General features: G+C 41.9%; 1 protein-coding gene across 1 annotated transcript; it reads left to right on the top strand.

Annotated features, from left to right (window-relative positions):
• Positions 1-12234: 12234 nt before the first annotated feature.
• Positions 12235-20969, top strand: LOC112554919. The gene is made up of 5 exons (XM_025222992.1): positions 12235-12315; positions 12822-13034; positions 19654-19681; positions 19926-20123; positions 20849-20969. Exons 2-5 carry the CDS (start codon positions 12828-12830, stop codon positions 20878-20880), a joined length of 465 nt encoding a protein of 154 aa, XP_025078777.1. The 5' UTR covers positions 12235-12315; positions 12822-12827; the 3' UTR covers positions 20881-20969.

The raw sequence follows: 20969 nt of genomic DNA, 5'->3' as shown, positions 1-20969 counted from the left end.
TGTACCTACGTAAGGAAAACAAGGACACCTGTGTTTCCCGTACTTAGATGTGGTATCTAGCCTCTTAAATATTTGTTTTTCTTACCCTACATGTTTGCCAAGCATTATAAGTACGACCCCAGGGGTAAATCACTATTCGCAAGATATGGAGACAAGACCTTTGTTCTGGATTTCCTCATGTTGCCACTGACAACGACTTTGCCTCGCTTCCTACTATCACCCCGTTAGCTCTGATTATAACGACTTGTATGTGTATAATAACTTCAATACATTTTTTTGCATAAATTTATCGTAGATTCCTCTTGTGCACATTAAAATAGCATTTAAATAGGGTACATTGTTACACTTTCTATTTTAGAAAGTCCTTAATAAGAATCTTACTTTTCACTTTTATGGTATTATGTTTATATCAACTTGAGATTACTATGGCTGTATATAAACATGAAAGGTTGACCCATATTTTCAGTAGATGTCGATTTTCATTTCGACAATCAAGCCCATTCTTACGGGTTTTTTTAATTAATATTATTCGTTTAGCTGGCTGTACAGCAGTTAGAGGATTGTCTTGAAAATAGAAGACTGTCATTGTAAAACTCGCTATAATACTGCTGTCCCTGCCCCGCCATTGTTTAACACCTTTCTACTTAATAGATCAGGAAAATATATCGGAAAAGATAGTTTTCTTTGGTGAAGGAATACTGAAACAGGGTGGTCTAGTAAGTCGACAAACGGTTGTGTTGTTTCCTGTGAATTTAAGTAAAGATTGTTTTACTGGACATGACTCACCACGCCAGTATCTATTGTAACCATTTAACTTGTTTTTCCCTTCATCGTCTTGAAAAACTACCCGCCACTTCTAGACGGGCAGGTGTTAACATATCTACTCGAGTGATGTATGGGCTGAGACACAGTACCTATGTTATCGGTCAGGATGACCTGGCCCTAATACCTACACCGCTAAGTAGCTATAGTAACAATACTCTTTGAAGCTCGCTGCAGTCTTGCGGTTTCGTTAATAAATAAAAAAAAAGTGGACAGGAAGTTTTCCATTTCTGGCTATCGACTGAAAAATAGAAAACACAAAAGTTTTCTGTACACCTGTTTTGAAACTGTGTCTGTTTAAAAAGGCAACCATATTAGTATCATCAAAAGAAACCTGGAAAATGCCCTTAAAATGATAGCTAAATAGATAATGTGTGTATAGAATGTGTAGTACTACAGACTCCACTAATTTCAGGGCAAATGTATTGTAAGGGTGGTGCTTCTATTCTCTCATTAGCTGCCTATTCAACGTCAGCCAGAGGAACTGCTAGGGACTCCTTGCGAGAATCGAACCAGATAGAAGCTTGACTTCGAAAGCCGTTACTCTAGCTTCTAAGTTATCCGCTTCCAAGGAGGTTAGTCTAGTTAGAAAACCACACTTTGTGGTGAACTCAGCCAAAGATTCCCTCCTTTACAGCCATTAAGCGAGATCAAACGCCAATCATTGTATCCCAGATTGTGCAAAGTATGTGTGTAAGTGTAGCGGGGGCGCTGTTTAGGCCTAGTCACTCCACCCCTCATCCCCTTCCACCCCACGCGTGGTCGCGCGAGCGGCGCGCAGCGCGAGACGGGCAGCAACAGCGGGTGACGTAGTACCCAAGCTGCCCTGTACAAAATCCGGGCGTAAAGGCCCATTCCCACGCTGCAATGTTGGGCACTTTGCGGGGTTTGCAGCCCCCGCAAGGCCTTGTCGAGTTGTGCACACGGCACGCAGAGAGGCCTTGTCGCTGGGTTGCAAGATATAGAGCGCGTTTCTATTTTCCCGCAAGGACGACCTGCCTTGTAGAGCTGTAGCCAATCGGAATGCTTGAACACAGTAGGCTCCCTTTCCACTCTTGAACAAAGGAGGTTCCCTTTTCACATCAACAATGGCCATGTGGTCCGACGAAAACTGCATGAAGTTGATCGTAATGTTGGAAAATTATCCGTGTCTGTTCGACACTGGAGACGTAGACTACACCAACAGGTATAAGGCCAAAAATGCCTTGACAGAAATTGCCCGTGCTATGGGCAACGGGATAACTGGTAACAATTTTCTTATCTTTGCTTCGATGATTGTGTACTGTTTAGATTCAGTGATTAAAACATTGTTAAAGAATGATTGTGTACTGTTTAGCGATTCAGTGAATTAAAAAACACATGTTTAAAGAATGCATGAATCAAGATGTGTGCTGCTGATGCTAGTGATGGCTTATATGAAATAAATAAGTGTAATGATATGCCATACCAGAAAAGTACTAGAATTTCGCCATTAGAAACATAAGAAAACAATTTTTCTCACGATGATAGAGTTGCTTCATCACAAACCACTCTACATGATAAATGAGCAGCTTTCATAATCTTTGTTGATTAGCTTTTGTATTAATAAAGATTTAGGATATTAAAGTCTTCTGTTTGCCTAATTTCAGAAAACGATGTGAAGCAGAAAATGCGTTCACTAAGAACGTCTTTTTCTGCAACAGCTGTGTGCATACAACGGCCGCTGTTAAAAGCGGGGTGTCTGCACTTGATGTGGCAGAGCCTACATGGCGTTTTTGGGAAAGCGCTAAATTTTCTGAGACCCTTTATAAACAAAAAAGGGTCAAGACAACCTGGTAAGCACTTTGAGTTAACCGCTAATATCTATATTTTCAAACTGGCAATAGCCTCTGTGTGATAGTCTTAAACATTTTATTTTCAAATTTATTTTTATCAAATCTGCAATATTCAGCTCTAGTTGTTTAATTGTCAAATTGTTTTCACATTATTTTAAAAACACGAAAAGTGTCAGTACAACTTTTAAATGCTTAAGATATCTACAATATCCTTGTTTGATAAAATTTGATTATTTGTTTAACATAGTGATAAGGACCAACTTTATTAGTCCCAATGGGTAATTTAAGATGGGAAAGGTTTACAGGTGAAAAATAATCAAGATAATATGTCGATCACAGATCAGACACACATGGTTATCTCAAAAGAATGCATTATGGTTTCTCGACACAGAATGCACACAAAGAAAAATAACAGAATGCTGCAGTATGCATCTCCATCATTCATTTAATAGTTAAATATTTTTTGATTTTCAATCAGAATCAGTTTACTGAATAGGCCATCAGCCCTTTTCAAGGGGGGTGCATAACCATCAATAGTAATATAATTATAGGTAAGCACAACATGCTCATGTGCAAGTAAAGATATGCATTGTCATTTAACCATACATCATACAGTTGTATAAATATGCAAGTACAAATATATACTCATCAAATTATTTTTAGTCACAAGACAACATATAACCAACTAACAGTAACATATCTTTGGTCTAAGTCACAGTTTTTCTTATTTCCAGTGCATTATAAACAAAAGAGGCAAGACCTGCAGTTTTCAATCTATTATCTGAAATGGAAAAGGGAAGGGTGCTTAGAATATTTTTTAGAGATGAAAAGTTTACGAAGGTCCATATATTTAGGGCATGTAAGGAGAAAGTGCTGTTCAGTTTCAACTATGTCAGGGCAAAAGGGGCAGTTCAAACATTCTGATTGTGTTAAAAAATAACGCTGCTGATGGCATTTAAGTACAGTTATACCCATTCTAAATTTTATGAAGGTATCTTTTATGCCTCTGTGTTTCAACCAGACAAGATAGCTGCTTAAAATAATAGGAGTCTTGAATGTATTGTATGGGAAATATCTTGAAATGCTTGAATAGCATTATGCCACTGTTGTGGTGACAGTTTATCAGTCTCTGCTTCAGGATTTGTAGGAACAGTTTCAGTTTATAACCTTTTTGAAGGTGTGAACCTTCTCCATGCTATCATTACTGGTACACAGACCCCATATTTCAGAGCCATATAAAAGTATGACTGGACCTGTGCATCAAAAAGTTTGAAAAACAGGTTAGGTGAAGTATCACCAATGTACCATAACAGTTTGAGAATACGTATAACTCCCCTCTTTGCTTTTTCAGCAATATCTTCTAATGCATGTGTAAAAATACACCTTGTGGAGAAAACTATACTCAAGTATTTGTATACATTCACAATTTTTAAAAAAAAATTACCACATAACCATTTTTCTTTACCACATATAAAACCACCATTTCAAAAAATCAAGACATTTGATTTATCAAGATTAACAGTAAGATTTAAAAACCGTGAGCACTGAAAAAGAATGTTCAACTGGTTCTGCTGTCCAATGATTGTATCGGATACAAGGGCAACATTGAAATACTATACATTTATCAATTTCAAATCGTTCAAGCATCATGCTCATATACTTACTCAAATCTTAACCAAATACAATATGATTTTGCCATGGCACGGTGCCCTCCTCATTCATGTAATTTTTCACTTCCTCGCGCACAAGTCTGGCATCAGTCGAAGACCTGTTGACTGCAGCATTGTTAAGGGGCTGCAGCTGATGTGGATTCTGGCGCCAGTCTCCCTCAATTAATCTATGGCTTTCAGTGTCTTCCCTGTCAATGAAACAGGGTGGCACAAACTCTTGGTCCACTTTAGATCTTAAGAAGTTGTGGAGTGCAATACATGCTAGTGTTACTGTCGTGGCCCGTTCCGGGCTATGGGCCATTGGTTTCTGTAAAACACCAAAGCGTGCCGCCAGAATGCCAAACAAGTTTTCTACAATTCTTCGAGCTCTCGACAATCTATAGTCAAAAATTCGCTGTCGCCTCCTCTCCATCTCCTCCTCAGCATCTTGCAGGTTCTGAATGACTCTTCTGAATGGGAATGGCTTTAGTAAATATGGTTTAAGGGGAAAGGCATCGTCCCCTACAATAAAATATGGGACAGGTGTAATACGGCCTGGGAGAGGCACTGGTGTTGGAATATTAAGAGTGTTGTTCTGAAGAGCAGCAGCTAGATTACTGTCTCTGAAAATACCAGCATCACCTGCCTTGCCATTTGCTCCCACGTTAAAATACAGAAATCTATATTTTGCATCTACAACTGCCAGAAGAATGATGCTGTGGAATTTTAAATAATTATAGTGTGTTGACCCACCAGGGGACTGAATGGCAACATGCTTGCCATCTATGGCTCCAATGCAGTTTGGTAGATTCCATCGCTGTGCAAATTCTTGTGAAATTTGTTGCCATTCTGCCTCAGTACTTGGAACCTGCAACAACAAAACATCACATTTTAGCAGTATAATATACATGTGCATGTATCTATAGCATATTTGCATGTACAAAGCATAAACAAGATTTATTGAAATTTTTATCATGAGTATTTTATCTAATTTCCAGAGTTTGGCATCAACAAAACTCCTCGGAATCCTCAGAAAAACCCCTTGTTCCAGAAGAGGAGACAGGAGATATCAGAGTTCTCCTCACTTCTGTGGGGGCCAGCTCAGGAGAAACAGCTGAAGCAACTGCTGCCCCAACCTCACCCAGTGTGTATGAGCAAACACCACCACCAAAGGCACCAGACTGTGCAAGAAAGAAAGGGAAGGTAGAGAGATTAGACACCACCAAGCCAGCTTCACGGGCTGTGGAGCTTCTAGAACAACTGCATACGTCCAGGGAGAAGTTCATGGAGAAAGCAATGGCGGAGCCAAGACAGGCTACCCCGAATGAGCTGTTTTACCAAATGGTAGCTCGTACAACGGAAAACTTTCCTGACGACATTCGAGATCAAATGCAATTGGATGTACATATAATGATGCATGAGATTAGAGTGAAATTACAGAATACCACTTTATTAGAAAAATAAACATCAGGTATCCCAACTTGTCTTCAGCCATTATGTATTGTTCCGCAACATACCAGCATGAGTCATTTACAATGGAAACTCATTTTTGTGTTTATTTACTGATAAACTTGGAATTGAAATAATATAATACTGATTGTCTACTTAGCCTGATGTCTGTGTCAAAGAGACACACACACAGAGTCCCTGCCAAGCTACTCGGATGTTACCTGTAGCAAACTGAGACTCTATTTTGGACTTGTGCTTCACCTTGACCCCAACGGATAGCATCATGGACCTCTATGTACCAATTTTCTGTCGTGGGCAGAACCGTGAAAACACGTTTCTTATTTTTAAGCACTGCTTTAGGCCCCTTGGTCACCCAAGGTTTGTTGTTAGGATAAACATAAACTGCTTTGATGGACTGGTGCAATCACACTTTTTTACTCCTAATAACTTTTACTCCCAACTGTGTGTTAAATGTCTGTATGAGTATGTATGCCTGCCCTTGGTGAGCGAAGACAAATTTCTGTCCTGGGTCTCTCGACAGACAATAAAGTCTGTGTTTGATTTGATTACACATTTATCACAAATGTACTGACAATGAGGTTCCAATATAATAACACGCAATGCATTCATCGACCCTAATGATGTACATTCATATTTTCTAAGCTTTATCAGCAGTGTACCTTTAAAAAAAATCCACTCGCAGAATCCGTACAATGCAGCACATGTATCCCATCACAATTTGTGGATTGTGTTTCCTGGATTATCGAAAAAGGAAAGCTAAGTCTGCAAATGAATTGCCTGAAAAAAAAAAATCAGATCTTGTCTGTTGTCCTCTGTTATGCATTCACAAAAGTGGTGATCCCACACAGGCAATCTTGGCAGTTAGAACTGAACAGTTGGCAATAAAACAAATTATATAGCAACTACTTATAAACAATCAGTAGTTTATAGGATGTTTATGGTGTATTGCTGCACTTTTGTTTTTTATGATTTTATTCACTGAAGCATTTGCCAAATTAAATCCTATATCGATCAATCAAGATCACCACCACCAACAAGTTGTAAAAACAATGCAACTAAAGTGGTACAATAAATGTGAATATTCACAGCAACTGCTATAATTGCCAACCCCACCATTCCCCTTTAAGCTGATCCTTTCTCCTCTCTTATTTTTCATCTCTTTGAACTGTACTGCTAAATCTGAGATTAAGCATTTAGTTTTTCCACACTTTCTACCCGTCTTACATAACTTTTAACCTAACATTCTCGTCACCAACCCAAGCAGCAAAAAAAAAAAAAAATGCATACCTGAACCAAGGTAACGCAGGGTCACTGCCAGTCTTTCTTCTGCTTGTATACACTGTCTCATGGCCGTGTCTTGTCTGCGAATTGCAGGCTCGATTAAATGAAGCAGATCATAAAATGTGGCAGACGACATTCGCAAAAAGCGTCTGCACTCCCGTGAATCTTCCGACGATATTTCTTTAAGCAGACACGAATAAGCTCCTAATCGTTTCCTTCGAGCTACCCACTCCCTCACCCACATCTTTTTTTCTTTCTTCTCTCTCTCTCCGCTTCATGTAAAATAACTATAGTCGCCACAGTTGCTTCTAAAAGTATCTCGTCTTCGATGTTGCCTGCCATATTGTTAACTTCCCACAATGCAGTGTGCGGATGACGTCAGTTCGCAAGACACTTGTGTGGCCTTGCTACGTGGGAATAGGACGCATTGCGCAAGCTGCCTTTGCGCAAGTTTTTGTAGTCTTTCTTAATGTAGACATAAACATCGTTTTTATGGATGGAATATTGCCGATGATGATCGTGTACACTGACGTTTACCATACATACGATTGTAACACTGATGGTACTGGTGGTGTTACCTTTTATGTGTACAAGCAGATTAATCCTTGTTTAATCCTTGTTTTTATTCCGATCAGCCGCTACGCACGGGTCATGTCTGCTAAACAAGTCTTCTATTTGTTCATAACTACTCTCATACCATCTCTCGGCAGTCTTCTGTTGGTCAGAAAGCTTCCTACTGGGACTGAAAGACTTCATTGTGTGACGATTGACGATAAAACACGACGACAAATGTGAAACCGGTGTGTAGCTATGACGAGCTTTATGGTCTAAGGGAAGTAACTTTAGAATTCACGTTGATAAGACTGTTGGAGTAGTCTTTCCTATATTTTTTTTTAAGTTGTCACGTGATGAACTAAAAAAATATAGGAAAGACTACTCCAACAGTCTTATCAACGTGAATTCTAAAGTTACTTCCCTTAGACCATAAAGCTCGTCATAGCTACACACCGGTTTCACATTTGTCGTCGTGTTTTATCGTCAATCGTCACACAATGAAGTCTTTCAGTCCCAGTAGGAAGCTTTCTCAGTTATATTTCGTTTGGTGTTCATGAAATATTGTTGATCATTAAAGAGTACTCCAATGCAAACAATAAAAATAAAATAAATAAATAAAATAAAGTATTGTAAATAAAAATAAACGTTTCGCAAAAAACTGAAAACCCATCTGTTTCTTTCAAACCAGTCTTAAACTACCAAGAAACACTTCTGTCTATATTTTTTACTTTTCCTGGTTTTTTTATATATTTGTTCACTTTATTTTTTTCTACTTTTGTTTTTTTTTTCTGCGCAATGAGCATTCTTCGGAATGGATACTTGCGCACTACAAATCGACATCATCATCATCAAACTGCACATCGCTAAACATTATCGAGTTCGCCGATACAGATTATTGTAGCAGTGTCAGTAGTGACTGTGTTGCCTTTATATTACATAAGCATCAAAACCACTTAATTGTTTTAAATACGATCAGCTGTGTTGTCACGTGCTACCCCTATCCTTTGTTCAAAGCTGCTCATATTCTTCTGTCAGAAAGACGTTCCTGTTAGTGAGAAAGCTTCCTCCAAGAGCTGAAAGACTTACTAAGACGATGAGGGATAGCAAACACAAACGGTGACAAAGAGAAAATTTTTGTTCGTGCGTTTAAATGGTCTAAGGGAAATGGGTTGGGCCCATGTATGCAATCAGTTATGTATACTCTCACGGGATCTGAGGTAGAAGACTCAACTGGCCGGTGTCAACGGCACAAGTAGTGCTTGCGACACTTATTCTCCCCTGTAATTAGTCGTCCGCGTCTAATTTTATCCTTTTTTTACATACACAAATCAAATTGACTTATAGAGGTAAGAGAATAAATCACAAATGCCCTTGTTAATCTTGCTTTTGTTTCTTGTAATGCTTTGTTCTTTTTAATACAGCTACGTGACGTCCTACTTTACATTTAAACCAGGGGTCTCAAACTCATATTAGCATGTGGGCCGCAGTGGAAAGTAACAGCCAGTCAGCGGGCCGCACCACGAAAAGAAAATGTTTTTTCATTAAATTTTACGAACACTACTGTCACTACAGTTAAATGCTAAAATTAAGTTTTTATAATTATTAATTACATTTAGTGTAGTTTATTATATGCACAGGCAGTTTAGTTTATTAAAATAAGTTGAAGTTGTCTCTGTCACTAATAAAAAAGCAGAAACTGTAGTTCCCATAAAAAGTACCAAGCACAACATACATATACACCGCGTACGTGACCGCGGGCCGCACAAAAATGTTTCACGGGCCGCATACGGCCCGCGGGCCGCGTGTTTGAGACCCCTGATTTAAACAAAACATCGCTACAACCACACTAATGGCTGACATTTGTCTTTGTAACAAAGCACGCAAACGATAACTCACTAGCTCTATTCACTTATGTATTATTCAGAACAGGTGAGATAAAAGTAATTAAACTTATTAATTTATTTTGTACATTCATTTGCTTTCGGAATGAATCATTGAAAACACACAGCGCTGTAGCAAGATAGGACCTCTCCTCAAGATGGGAACTCCCCTCAAGGTATGCAGACGCTGGGTTTTCTAGTGTTGCTGAATGGATTAGCAGACATTTTCGTGGTATTTTTTTATCAAAACCAAAAATAAAGCGTGAGTTGTATGTGTTTAGTTTTTTTCATGTTATTTTTATTTAAATTTGACTTGTAGTTACTCCTTAGCAGACGATCAAACACCCACTCGCGCAGTGATATACAAGAAAAATAGTCCCACTATACATATCTCTTTGCAAGCTGTAATTATTTGAAACTAAAAGTTTTACGTGTTTCTCTACTGTTAACTTTAATTTTGTAGTAAGCACAGACCATTGGTTCTCGCTAAGAGCTCGGTTCTGTCCTTACAACACATTGAGGGGAGTTCCCATCTTGAGGAGAGGTCCTATCTTGCTACAGCGCCAGCCTGCGAGTAACAGCTTTTGGGCACATGCCATGCAAAAAAATTATTATATGTATTAATTTAAACACGGCTTGGGTATTATAAGCAACCACCTACAATTGGGTGAACAGAAATATCACCTTCACATGACATTTTTTTCATTTTAAATCAATGTAGCGCAAAACAATTTGTGCAGCATGGATGCTGATATAATCAGCGTGTATCGGAGTTTAATTTGAACAGCATAATATTGAAAACAAACATCCCTCAGTCTGTAAACACGGGTTGCTGATGGCCTCTTATTCTGTGTATAATTGGTTCCGCCATATGCCTACAGGATATGTTTGTTTTTGATACACAGCTGCCAGTAGGTTTCACTACCACACAGCAAACGGTAGATTGTGAAAGCCTGGATGTCCCCCAGAAAACTGAAAAAATGATCACTAAACTGAGGTCCTTCTAAATTAGCCTCTTCAAATAAACTGAAATGTGTGCTACCCTATATTAATTGTACTTTCTCTGGGGTAGACGTCTCTTTTTCCAGACCTTCAGGAATGTCGGTGTTGTCATCGATGCATCATTGATTACAAGATCACTAAACTATAATACTGTTGTTTTTATTGAATAATGAGGAGGAGGAGGAGGATTGTTGTTGTTGTTGTAGAGTTTAATCTCCTATTTATTCAGCTTTCCACCAAATACTATTCGCAGTTTTCTGACGAACACAAAGGTTAAAGATATATTTTAAATATCGTATACATTTCATATATCCTTTAGTATATTTTATGTAAGCACAAAGTCATTTCTACTAAATTGCGTTTATGTAGATTGTACAATGGAAACTGGATCCCTTACGACTATTTTTGTTCTTTCTCGATACCGTTGTCAAATAATGCCCATGAATATCAGGATTCCCTAAGATTATTTTATCTTTTAAAAGTGAATAACTGACAGTGTGGCCTTTATCGAATAACATAAATGAACATGTACGATGCTTTGTTCTATTGCAGCTGCCACAGAAACGCTTAAGCAGAAAAGTTTATACCGTTTACACCATGACAATAAGGCTACATGGTTACATTATAACATGATTTTTTTTTTTTTACAAATACGGGTTTTGTTTTGTATGCAATAGTCAAGGGGTTGGAAATGTCAAAGTGTTTTTGAAAGTTTTCAAATTAAGAATTGTTTTCACGAAGAGTGGCAGAAGAAACTTAATCGCCAAATTTAAAACATACAACTCCTTTTAATCTACCTTATCCCCAGGCTAACTTTCTTACACACAAAAACATATTGGCATGAGAGATGATTTTATACAATTTACACTAGTGATCACTTTTCGCTATGGCTGTTAAAACACTCGTGATACTAAGTGTCATTTTTGTATTGAATAGAAAACAGAAATACATTTCTTATATAGCCGTCCCAAATATTTTGATTTATGAAAAGAATACATTGAACAGAAAATCTTACAGAGTAATTTCCCATATCGATTGTGCCTTTTCATGTCAGGTAACCGTATTACAATAACCACCAGCTTTACCATGTATATCTCTATATATAATTATATTGAAGAGAAAAACTTCGAAAGAATTCGCTTCATTGATTTATTTATCTCTCGATTAGAATAACTTTGTTTACATCAGTTGGTGTTTATTATTTCATCACAAAGAGAACAAATGAGCCATGCTTTTATTTCGAGAGACTTGATTTGACGATATAGACTGTTGTAGACAATGAAATATTTTTTACACTCATCTGGGAGATGCAGCATCTGCTATATGTACTTCATTTACATTTGTGGTAAAACAAGCGCCATTAGATAACACAAACAAACAAAACACGATGTTGTTTTTGCGTCAACATATTTTTATTTTCTCATTAGAAGAAGAAATCACATCACAATTTTTTTCTAACGTCTGTTCAACATAAATTCAACACAAATACAGGTGTTCTATACAGATCCATACAGATCCGTGGACTGCATCCGTGGCTACTTCACCCAAGCCCTAGCAGGGTGAGACCCGCTAGTCCTTGTTCTTGTGGCTGTTGCTGCTCTTTCTCGTCTGCTCAGGCAGATACCGTGAACAGATTTTTCTTTGGCCTTCCCTTTTTTGCAGCTGCTTGGTGTCTGACAATATCAGAAACACGAAATGGGATGTAAGATTTTGTTGTAATTTTTTCTTACCTTGAAGGAGGTGGGGGTCGATGCCACGGTGGCCAGAGGTCAAAGACTGGACTGTTCGTCCTGTGCAGGACTTCCTGACTATTGCCCAAAACAGGCGTGAGTGGCGGGCCTTGTAAGCTATAGTCTTTTCACGTTTTTCCCAACACGAAAAGTACCAGTCAAGGGACTGACTGACTCGTGGCCGGCAGGTGCTGAGAGACAAATGTACATCACCAACAGCACCATTATAGTAGAGAAAACAAATGAATCTATAAACAGGTTTAGGCATGTTAAGTTTAAGTACAAAGTATATATTCATTTAGGTGTTGAAATAGTTGTGTAATGAGTTCTTCCGAAAAAGTCCTACGTGTTGTATATGATCATGTCAGGTATGCGTGACGGTTGACTTGTACACATCGCCTTGTTCTGTTGGACGGGAATAAGGTGCTGTAATATTCCAGTAGTAGTAGTAGTAGTACAGAGCTTTTAAAAATAAATAGAAAAAATTTATAAAAAACAATATAATTAGTTAAAAAGCATCTTACACTATTTTTATATTTTACTATTGAAACTAATTAGGAATGCAATTTTGTGCCAGGTATTTCAGATTTCACCATGGCTGTCTATTCATCTGTGTAGCTGGCTATGGCTGCACTGGTGATGACGTGTGTCAGAGCAGAGTTGTCTGCCAACTCTACAGCGATGCCGGAAGAGGAAGCGCTTGTACTTGACTTCATCATGGACGCCCCCAAGGAAGCCGTGTACTTCGTGTTTGATATCAAGGGTACACAACTCACTAGCGATGATGTTAACAAAGCTTTTGAAGGATATCCCGTGACCTACAAATTCAAGGTACAGTAACGCATTGTCTTCAGTCCAACACCGTTAGAATCCTTGATGCACGTGTGGCCAAGTGGTGAGGTATCTTTCTAACCACGACAACCGTCCGTCAGTAAAAATACAAGCAGGTCTTGTATTCAGGTGCAACTCTTTTACTGCACGGCTAAAACAATCGCCACGGCTGCGCCACACGCCGATGCTCCCTCACTCATCGCCGTTGTTCGTCGTCTCGTCTTTGTCCTAACGTCCTCCGTTTGTCGTCACCTTTTTGTCGTCATAAAATATGACGTCATATTTTATGACGTCATACTCCAGCCCATCACATCCCCGCCGACTCTTTCTCCAACAGCGTCCTCGCTGATGAGCTTTAGCTAGCAAGACCAGGGCTGAAATACAAGTTCACCTAATTATGCTGGCCTTGGGGGGGGGGGGGCTCCAATATTTAAACCTCGAAAACCTCGAAAGAAGATCTGTTGCTGCCGCAAGCAACGCCTAGTCATACCAGCAGCTGGTACTATTTACCTAACAGAGTACAGAGTTGTCTTGTAGAACAAACATCTGTACTTCGCCTAATAGCTAAATCTAACCGACTGATTATTCTGCTCCCTGAATAACTACTACATGGGCATTCCGTCCAGCTGTCCTGTGTGTAATTGTCCAGTCAGAATTAACATTTCGTAGGCACAGCCGTGGCAAAGCGAAAGGATATGAATAAAATAACAGATAACAAACTAATCAATGATACAACATATTGCTCGTTATCTATAGAGTCAATCATTACGCGAGCTAAATATGTCCCTCGTATTCATATGGGTCTCTGAATAGCGTCACACGAAATAGTTCCTTGCACATTATGTGTCTCTTGCTTGTCTCGCGGCAAGTCTCTGAGATCTGCGTGGCTGAGACACTACAGGTTCTGTCACAAGAGTTCTGGTTTGCTGGGGGTGTAGAAACATCATACCAAAATGGCGTTTCTTCGTCACTGTCTTCCTCCGGAGCGTATGGCGCTTCCGGCAGTTGAATATCCTCTAGCTGTAGAGTGGCCTCGCTGCTTTAATATCGCTTCTATTTAAAGTAAGTGCGGACCCCCCAGCGAGGGTCTGACTGTGATACCGCACTCTCTCCCCAAATGGCGGTTGGTGATCACGTGCAAGTCTGGCTTCCAGATGTCTTGCATTTTATTGCGGCCGGTGACTGTTGATAATATATACGTACTGCCCGACGTGCAGGTTGGTCTCTCGCCCGCTTGTCTGTGTGCCGCTCACGGTTCCGTGCCGCATCCTTGTATTACGCAGAGCCTTGTAAAAGGCCTCCTGCAGCCGAAGACGATGTTGTCGCACCCAGTCGCTTGTGCTCACGCAGAAGGGCTTTGTCGACCCAGAAAATAGTCAACCGGAAGGCATGGCTCCCTGCCAAACAATAAGAAATATGGTGCGAACCTGTTGACGCATGTGGGTGCTGTTGTAGGCCTGAAGTAATTCCGGCAGGTATTCTGGCCACCCGCTTGTGTTCAACAGGTAGCGTTCTAAGAAGGTCGTGCATGGATCTATTGAATCGCTCACACTGACCATTTCCTTGGGGATGGTATGGCGTCGTGCGGGACTTCTTGATGTCATAGAGCTGGCACAATGCTTGCACCACTTTGCCCTCAAAGTCCCGCCCTGGTCACTATGGAGTCGCTGAGGGACACCAAACCTTTGGAACCATTCTTGCACCAACACCTTTGCGACAGTATCGGCTTGCTGATCCCTTGTGGAATGGCCTGCGTGAATTTTGTAAACACATCAGTCATTATTAGTACATTGTCCCTGCCATCACTTGACATTTCTAACTTTGTAAAGTCAATGGCCAGCACTGCAAGTGGGTAATCAGCAAGCAGATGTCCTCCTGAAGGTGTTGTGTGCACATTGTCGACGGTTTAACACACACCTGTCACAATTGTCTATGTAGTTTTTAACATCACAGTACATCCCCGGCCAGTATACTCTGGCTTTTAACAGTGAAATAGTCCGGTCAAATCCTTGGTGCCCATGCGGTCATGTTACTAATGAGAGAATATTGGGTCTTAGAGCACTGGGGGAGCACAGTTGTTCGACCTTCTCCAAGTGTAGTGTCACTCACTCTTCGAAACAGCAGCTCGTTCTGACAAAACAGTCTTGAGCTGTTTCTTAGTACGCGTGCTTCGTGTTCCTGTGACAGCGGGGTCTCTTTGGCCAGGCATTAATGATAGCCCTGAGGATACTATCCTCAGCTTGCAATGTCCTCAATGTGGCGGTTGAAAGCTGTGGAAACACTCCAGTAGATGGTATAATGTCGTCATCCATGGACTGGTGATATGCGTGCACATCACATGGCTGCTGTGCACACCACAGCTCACACGATTCAGAAATCTCTACTGGATGGAAGTGCGTTAGAGTGAGAGAGGTCCACATCGGAATGTGCATCATCACATATTGGAAGTCTAGATAATCCATCTGCAGGATTCTGACTGCCTGGTCGATATACAACAGTCATGTCAAACTGTGCCAGTTGCGATGCCCATCTCTGTTCCACTGCTCCCAGCTTTGCAGTTTGTAATGGACAAGCGCGTTGTTGTCGTGTACACGACGACTGTGCGCCTAGCAGGTAGTGTCTGAACTTGTCAGTCACCGCCCACTTCATCGCAAGAAATTCCAGCTTCATGCTGCTGTAATTGCTGTCATTTTCGCTCTGTGGGCGCAGACGTCGGCTGGCAATAGGAAATAACCCGCTTTCTGCCCTCCTGCACCTGTGACAGAATGGCACCGAGCCCTCGTTGCTGGCATCGGTCTCTACAATGAAAGGCTGTATGAAATCAGCGTACCCTAGCACTGGTGCACCTGACAACACCGACTTAAGGGTGTCGAACGCAGCCTGGTGGACACACTGCCATTCGCTGTGATATCATTCTGTCTCTTTTTCTTCTTGCGTGGCTTGCGTCACCAGGTCATGTAATGCGCCAGCTATCTTGGCGAACCCCTTGATAAATCCCGTAATAGCTGGCAAATCCCAGAAACTGCGTAACTCCGAGACAGTTTTGGGCACCGGCCACTTCTGTACTACCTCTACTTTTCCAGTTCACAACTGACACCTTCAGCGGAAATGGTATGGCCTAAGTAGGTCACCTCTCGCCGAGGAATTGGCACTTATCCAGCCGCAGTTTTAATCCCGTCTCCACGATGCGTCCAAGAGCCGATCAAGATGTGCTAAATGTTCATCGAACGTCTTGGAGTATATCAAGAGATCGTCTAAGTACACAAGAAGGAATGAAAACAAAAAGTCCGACATTGTCGTCTGCATTAACCTCTGGAAAGTGGCTGGTGCGGATGTTAGGCCCATTGGCATCCTGGTATACTCAAATAGTCCCCATGGGTGTCACGAACGCGGTTTTGTGTCTGTCATCTGGGTGCATCGCTATCTGGTGGTAGCGCTGGCAAGGTCAAGTGTTGAAAAGTACTGAGCCCCCACCAGCGCGTCAAAGACTCCTGGATGCGTGGTAGAGGTAGGCATCTTTGACTGTCTTTTCATGAGCCGTCTGTAGTCTACACATAGGCGCACACTGCCGTCCTTCTTCCGCACAATGACGATGGTGCAGCGTATGCACTGTGGCTCTCCACAATCACCTTCTGGTCTAGCAAGTCTTTTATATGATCTTGCACTTCCTTTAGCTGGTGCGGAGCGATACGACGGTAGGGCAACGCTACCGGCACCTCGTCCGTGGTACGCAGACGATGGAAGACAGCGTCCGTGATCCGAGGTCCGTCGAGTCCCTAGCAAAACCAGACACATGCTTGTTCAACAGCGCCTGCAAGTCGCTGATGCTGACTGACGTGCCATCAAAGTCTGGACACGTGACGACAGGTGTGTCAGTGACCTTAACCTTAGGGGAGCTGCTGGACTGATTACAGATGATTAAACTCGTTCACACCGACATCCACCGTGACACCTTGTTGGCAAACAACATTGTCCACAACTTGTAAAGTTGCGACGACAGTACGCGCCGGCAACGTAAACGCTGCTGCTGGTCAGGTTTGCCAGACGCACATAGCGGCTGGCTGTGATGTGCTCCTGTGAGGTGGGACTAGCACCAGCCCCCCTGTAATGTTGTGCTACGGGGGCGGCGAGCAGAGGGCGATGGTACGCACGCTCGTCACTTTAATTGTGACCATTGAAAATGCAGGAACATACGTGTTGACAGCGGCCCTAGCCAGTCCTTTTGTTGACACTGTCCTCTCAAGGTGAGCCTCACGCACTGCTACCTGTACTGCATGCGGCACATCTGCGGTGCGTCAGGTATCCGATCAAGACGTTCATCCCTAGTAGAAGTGGTACACGCCTCCTGCGCTCTCTTGTGCCCGCATCGACAGGATCATTGACAATTAGGATAGGAAGTCTTTCAACACTGCGTCAAAAAAACTTTAATGTCCACCAGCGCTACTCCTGAATATGGCACTTCCGCTCCGCCGGTCCCTCTCAAGGTGATGGGAGATGATTTAATTGTAAATTCTGTATATGCCTCGGGCCCATTTCATCATGACTGTCGTCACCTCACTGCCGGTGTCGAGCAGCGCCAGTACTCGAATTCTTGAATTTCCGCCTCACCGTCGGACACTTTCCAGTCAGTCCTGCTACACCTCCTTTCCCCGTCATCCTGTTACAGACGACGGGACAGTCAGTTTTCCTGACCGTTGGGCTGCTGTCCTCCGAATGTTGTTAATCGCTGCCGCTTGGACGCCGCGCCGCCCTCCTCCTCGCCTGTAAAGCGTTTGTGATAGGGCTGAATCTTTGACCATCTCGTTGTCTCGCCTCTGTCGTCGCAGGTATCTCTGTTTGTGCTGACAATCAGCCTCCCGGTGCCCCTCTCGTTCGCACCAATAGCACACAAGTGCCGCCGGTCGTGCGGTGCGGGTGGAGAGGATATTACTTTGTTGGATCCTATGAGGCTGGGAGGCCGTTTCCATTTCCAGCTGCCTGACTCGTGCAGTCAGGCGATCTATCTCGTCCTCCCTGTCTTCATTGCCCTCCTCCTCTCTCTCTACCCGCTTTGCCGTCTTCAGTAGGTCGGCAAATGAGGAGAACTCATTGTCAGCCAGGTGTCTGGACGTTTCCCGTCGAACATGGCAATTCTTCAGCCCCTTCACCAACTGGGCCGCCAGATGGATATTTGAAATAGCGCCGCTCTGCAGGCTGTTTGCTTTTGCCTGCAAATTGCGAAGCGTCGTGGCATACTCATCAACGGATTCTTCACGCCGCTGTCGGCGGTTATAAAAACTGGCGATTACATCGATGACATCTTTCCGTTCGCCGTACGCCTCGACCAACACATCCAAGATCTTTTTGGGTGTTGTCGATAGCGTCATGCGTAGCATCAATACTCGCCGTCTGGCCGGTCCCTCCAACGCGCTCAGGATATACCCGCACGCTGCGTTCGGCGTCATCGGTTCATGGTGAGGCCCACGAAAACTTCTCTTTTGGAACTCCTCCACATTCGGTGTGGGTCCGCCGGCAAACTTTTGGAGGCGAAACAACTGATATGTTCGTAAAGCCTCTACTGGGCTGTCTCCCTCTTCAGCCATTGGACAAAATATCCTGCTCGCAGCGCCAAATGTGGCCAATGGGTGACGGTATCTTTCTAACCACGACAACCGTCCGTCAGTAACAATACAAGCAGGTCTTGTATTCAGGTGCAAACTCTTTTCTGCACGGCTAAAACAATCGCCACGGCTGCGCCACACGCCGATGCTCCCTCACTCATCGCCGTTGTTCGTCGTCTCGTCTTTGTCCTAACGTCCTCCGTTTGTCGTCACCTTTTTGTCGTCATAAAATATGACGTCATATTTTATGACGTCATACTCCAGCCCATCACACACGACTTCACCCTGTGATCTTAACATAGAGCAAAACATGTACTCTGGTCACGATTGCTATTGGAAATGTAAATTTTTCCTTGTTTGACTGATTTTGTAATAGACCGGAATGAAATTGATTTATGTTATGGACGTTACACTACCCATTAAAGAAAAGCACTATATGAAAAAAAAAGGAGCGAAAGGGAAAAATTAATGGTAGAAAAAAATATATATAAAAATGTAACAGGGCTTCTGCTTACGCAAAAAATTGCGTACAGTACGCATTAAAAGTTCGGAAGACCCCTTCAGTTTTCGTCAATGGGGTCCCATTCAAAATTGGGCGAAGAACAGGGACCCCTTAAAATCTGAAGAAGGGGTCCCTGGGACCCCAAAGAATTTAGCCTTAGCAGAAGCCCTGAATGTAACAAGGCGATGTAAGAAAATGAGAAAACTTCTCATTCAAAAAAATTGTCTCATGACATCGCATCTGTAAGGAGATGCCATTTTCTCGCATCAGTCTGAAAGGCTATATGTGACTGTCGGTCTGACTGAAGGAAATTGAAACTAGATGGTTAATTGTCAGTATAGCTAATATAATAGCTAATAGAATCATTTTTAATTGAGACCAACCAATCCTATGTGTTATATACATTGTAAGATTAGGCTTATTTTTAGAGACTGAGACTTACTTAAACGATGTCGAGTGATCTTAAAAAGAAATTCCCATCTGTATTAACTGTTTTTCTCTCTTTCGTCCTTTGAAGGTGTTAGGAGCCCAACACTTTATCGTCGGTAAGTAGGCATTACTCACTCATTTACAATGGAGAAAGGTGGAGAAAATGGGTGAGGAAGAGGAGGAAACGAGAACAGGGAAAAGACTTAGAGAGAAGGATTGGGAAGAAAAAAGAGAGATGGAGAAAAAAAGCACACAAAAAAGAATGCCTGCTAAGAGAATGCACAAAAATATATTTACATTTGTACTCGGATTTGTTTAAAAAATAAGGATAAATACTTAAATGACCCTTATTGCTGACAGTCTTGAGAAGCGTGCCTGGTGACCGCGCTGCACTCAGGGACCTCGTCATCCCCCAGGCCACAGACGTGGAGGTGTTGACAGCTGAACACCTCAGCGATTTATTCATTTACTACGATGTGCCGGGCCTACAGGACAAGAAACCTTTACTCCTAGAGGATGAGAACCTGTACATGACTAAAATCTCCATACGGGAAGAGGGTCAGTTGACACTGTTTCCTTGGTGACGTTTTTCCTATCTTCTGTTGTACTCCTCCTTATCTACTCCCATCCTTGATTCCCTCGTTTATCCTCCTGCTTGTTCTTTCTCTCCTCTACCTGTTAATTTTGTCGTCTTTTATTTCTTCATTATGTTTAACACTAACAGAGACCCAAAAATATATGTTTGGGGCTTGTCGTAAGGGACCTATAAAGAACATACAGAGCAGTTCTTGACTTGTCTCCTTCATAATGATCAGCTTCTTGTGTCCAAGAAACTTTAAAGAATATGTTTCTGTTCTGGTTAATTGTCCTCTAAGGCGACACTCTCTGAAGATGCTTGGCTGTCTGATCGAGATAAGTTCTACTTAAGTATAGACAAACAGAATGTAAGTGGTTAACTGTGCGGAAAATACCCTTTGTCCCCTGATAATTCAGAAAGATTAATGATTCCACACAGTAAAAAAAAAAGTAGAGGTGTAAAGGGTTCACCGCACCACTAACTCTTTTAACCTTCTCAGTATAAAGTCACATACTTGGTATGTAAGCTCATAGGCTCATGAGCCCGATCGTCGAATTTTTACCTCGAAGGCAAACTCAGAAACCACCAGCCTTTAGTGTCAAGAAATACAAATTGTGTAATAGTCAAAATATGATACAGATTCTCTCTCTCTCTCTCTTAGAACGTTTATCCTTTACTGGTATCTAGTTTTATCCACGTGTTCCAGGTGTAGAGGGCCGGTTGTCCAGCGCTTGTTAGGCAGAAAATGCTGATGCATGCCAGTAAGTAAAGGACGATTGCAAAAGAGCGCGAAAACAACGCTGATGCAAAAGAGCGCGAAAAGTGAC

Source organism: Pomacea canaliculata, linkage group LG2 (assembly GCF_003073045.1).
Source record: "Pomacea canaliculata isolate SZHN2017 linkage group LG2, ASM307304v1, whole genome shotgun sequence".
NCBI classification, from domain to species: Eukaryota; Metazoa; Mollusca; class Gastropoda; order Architaenioglossa; family Ampullariidae; genus Pomacea; species Pomacea canaliculata.
This window is presented reverse-complemented; position numbering and strand designations above follow the sequence as displayed.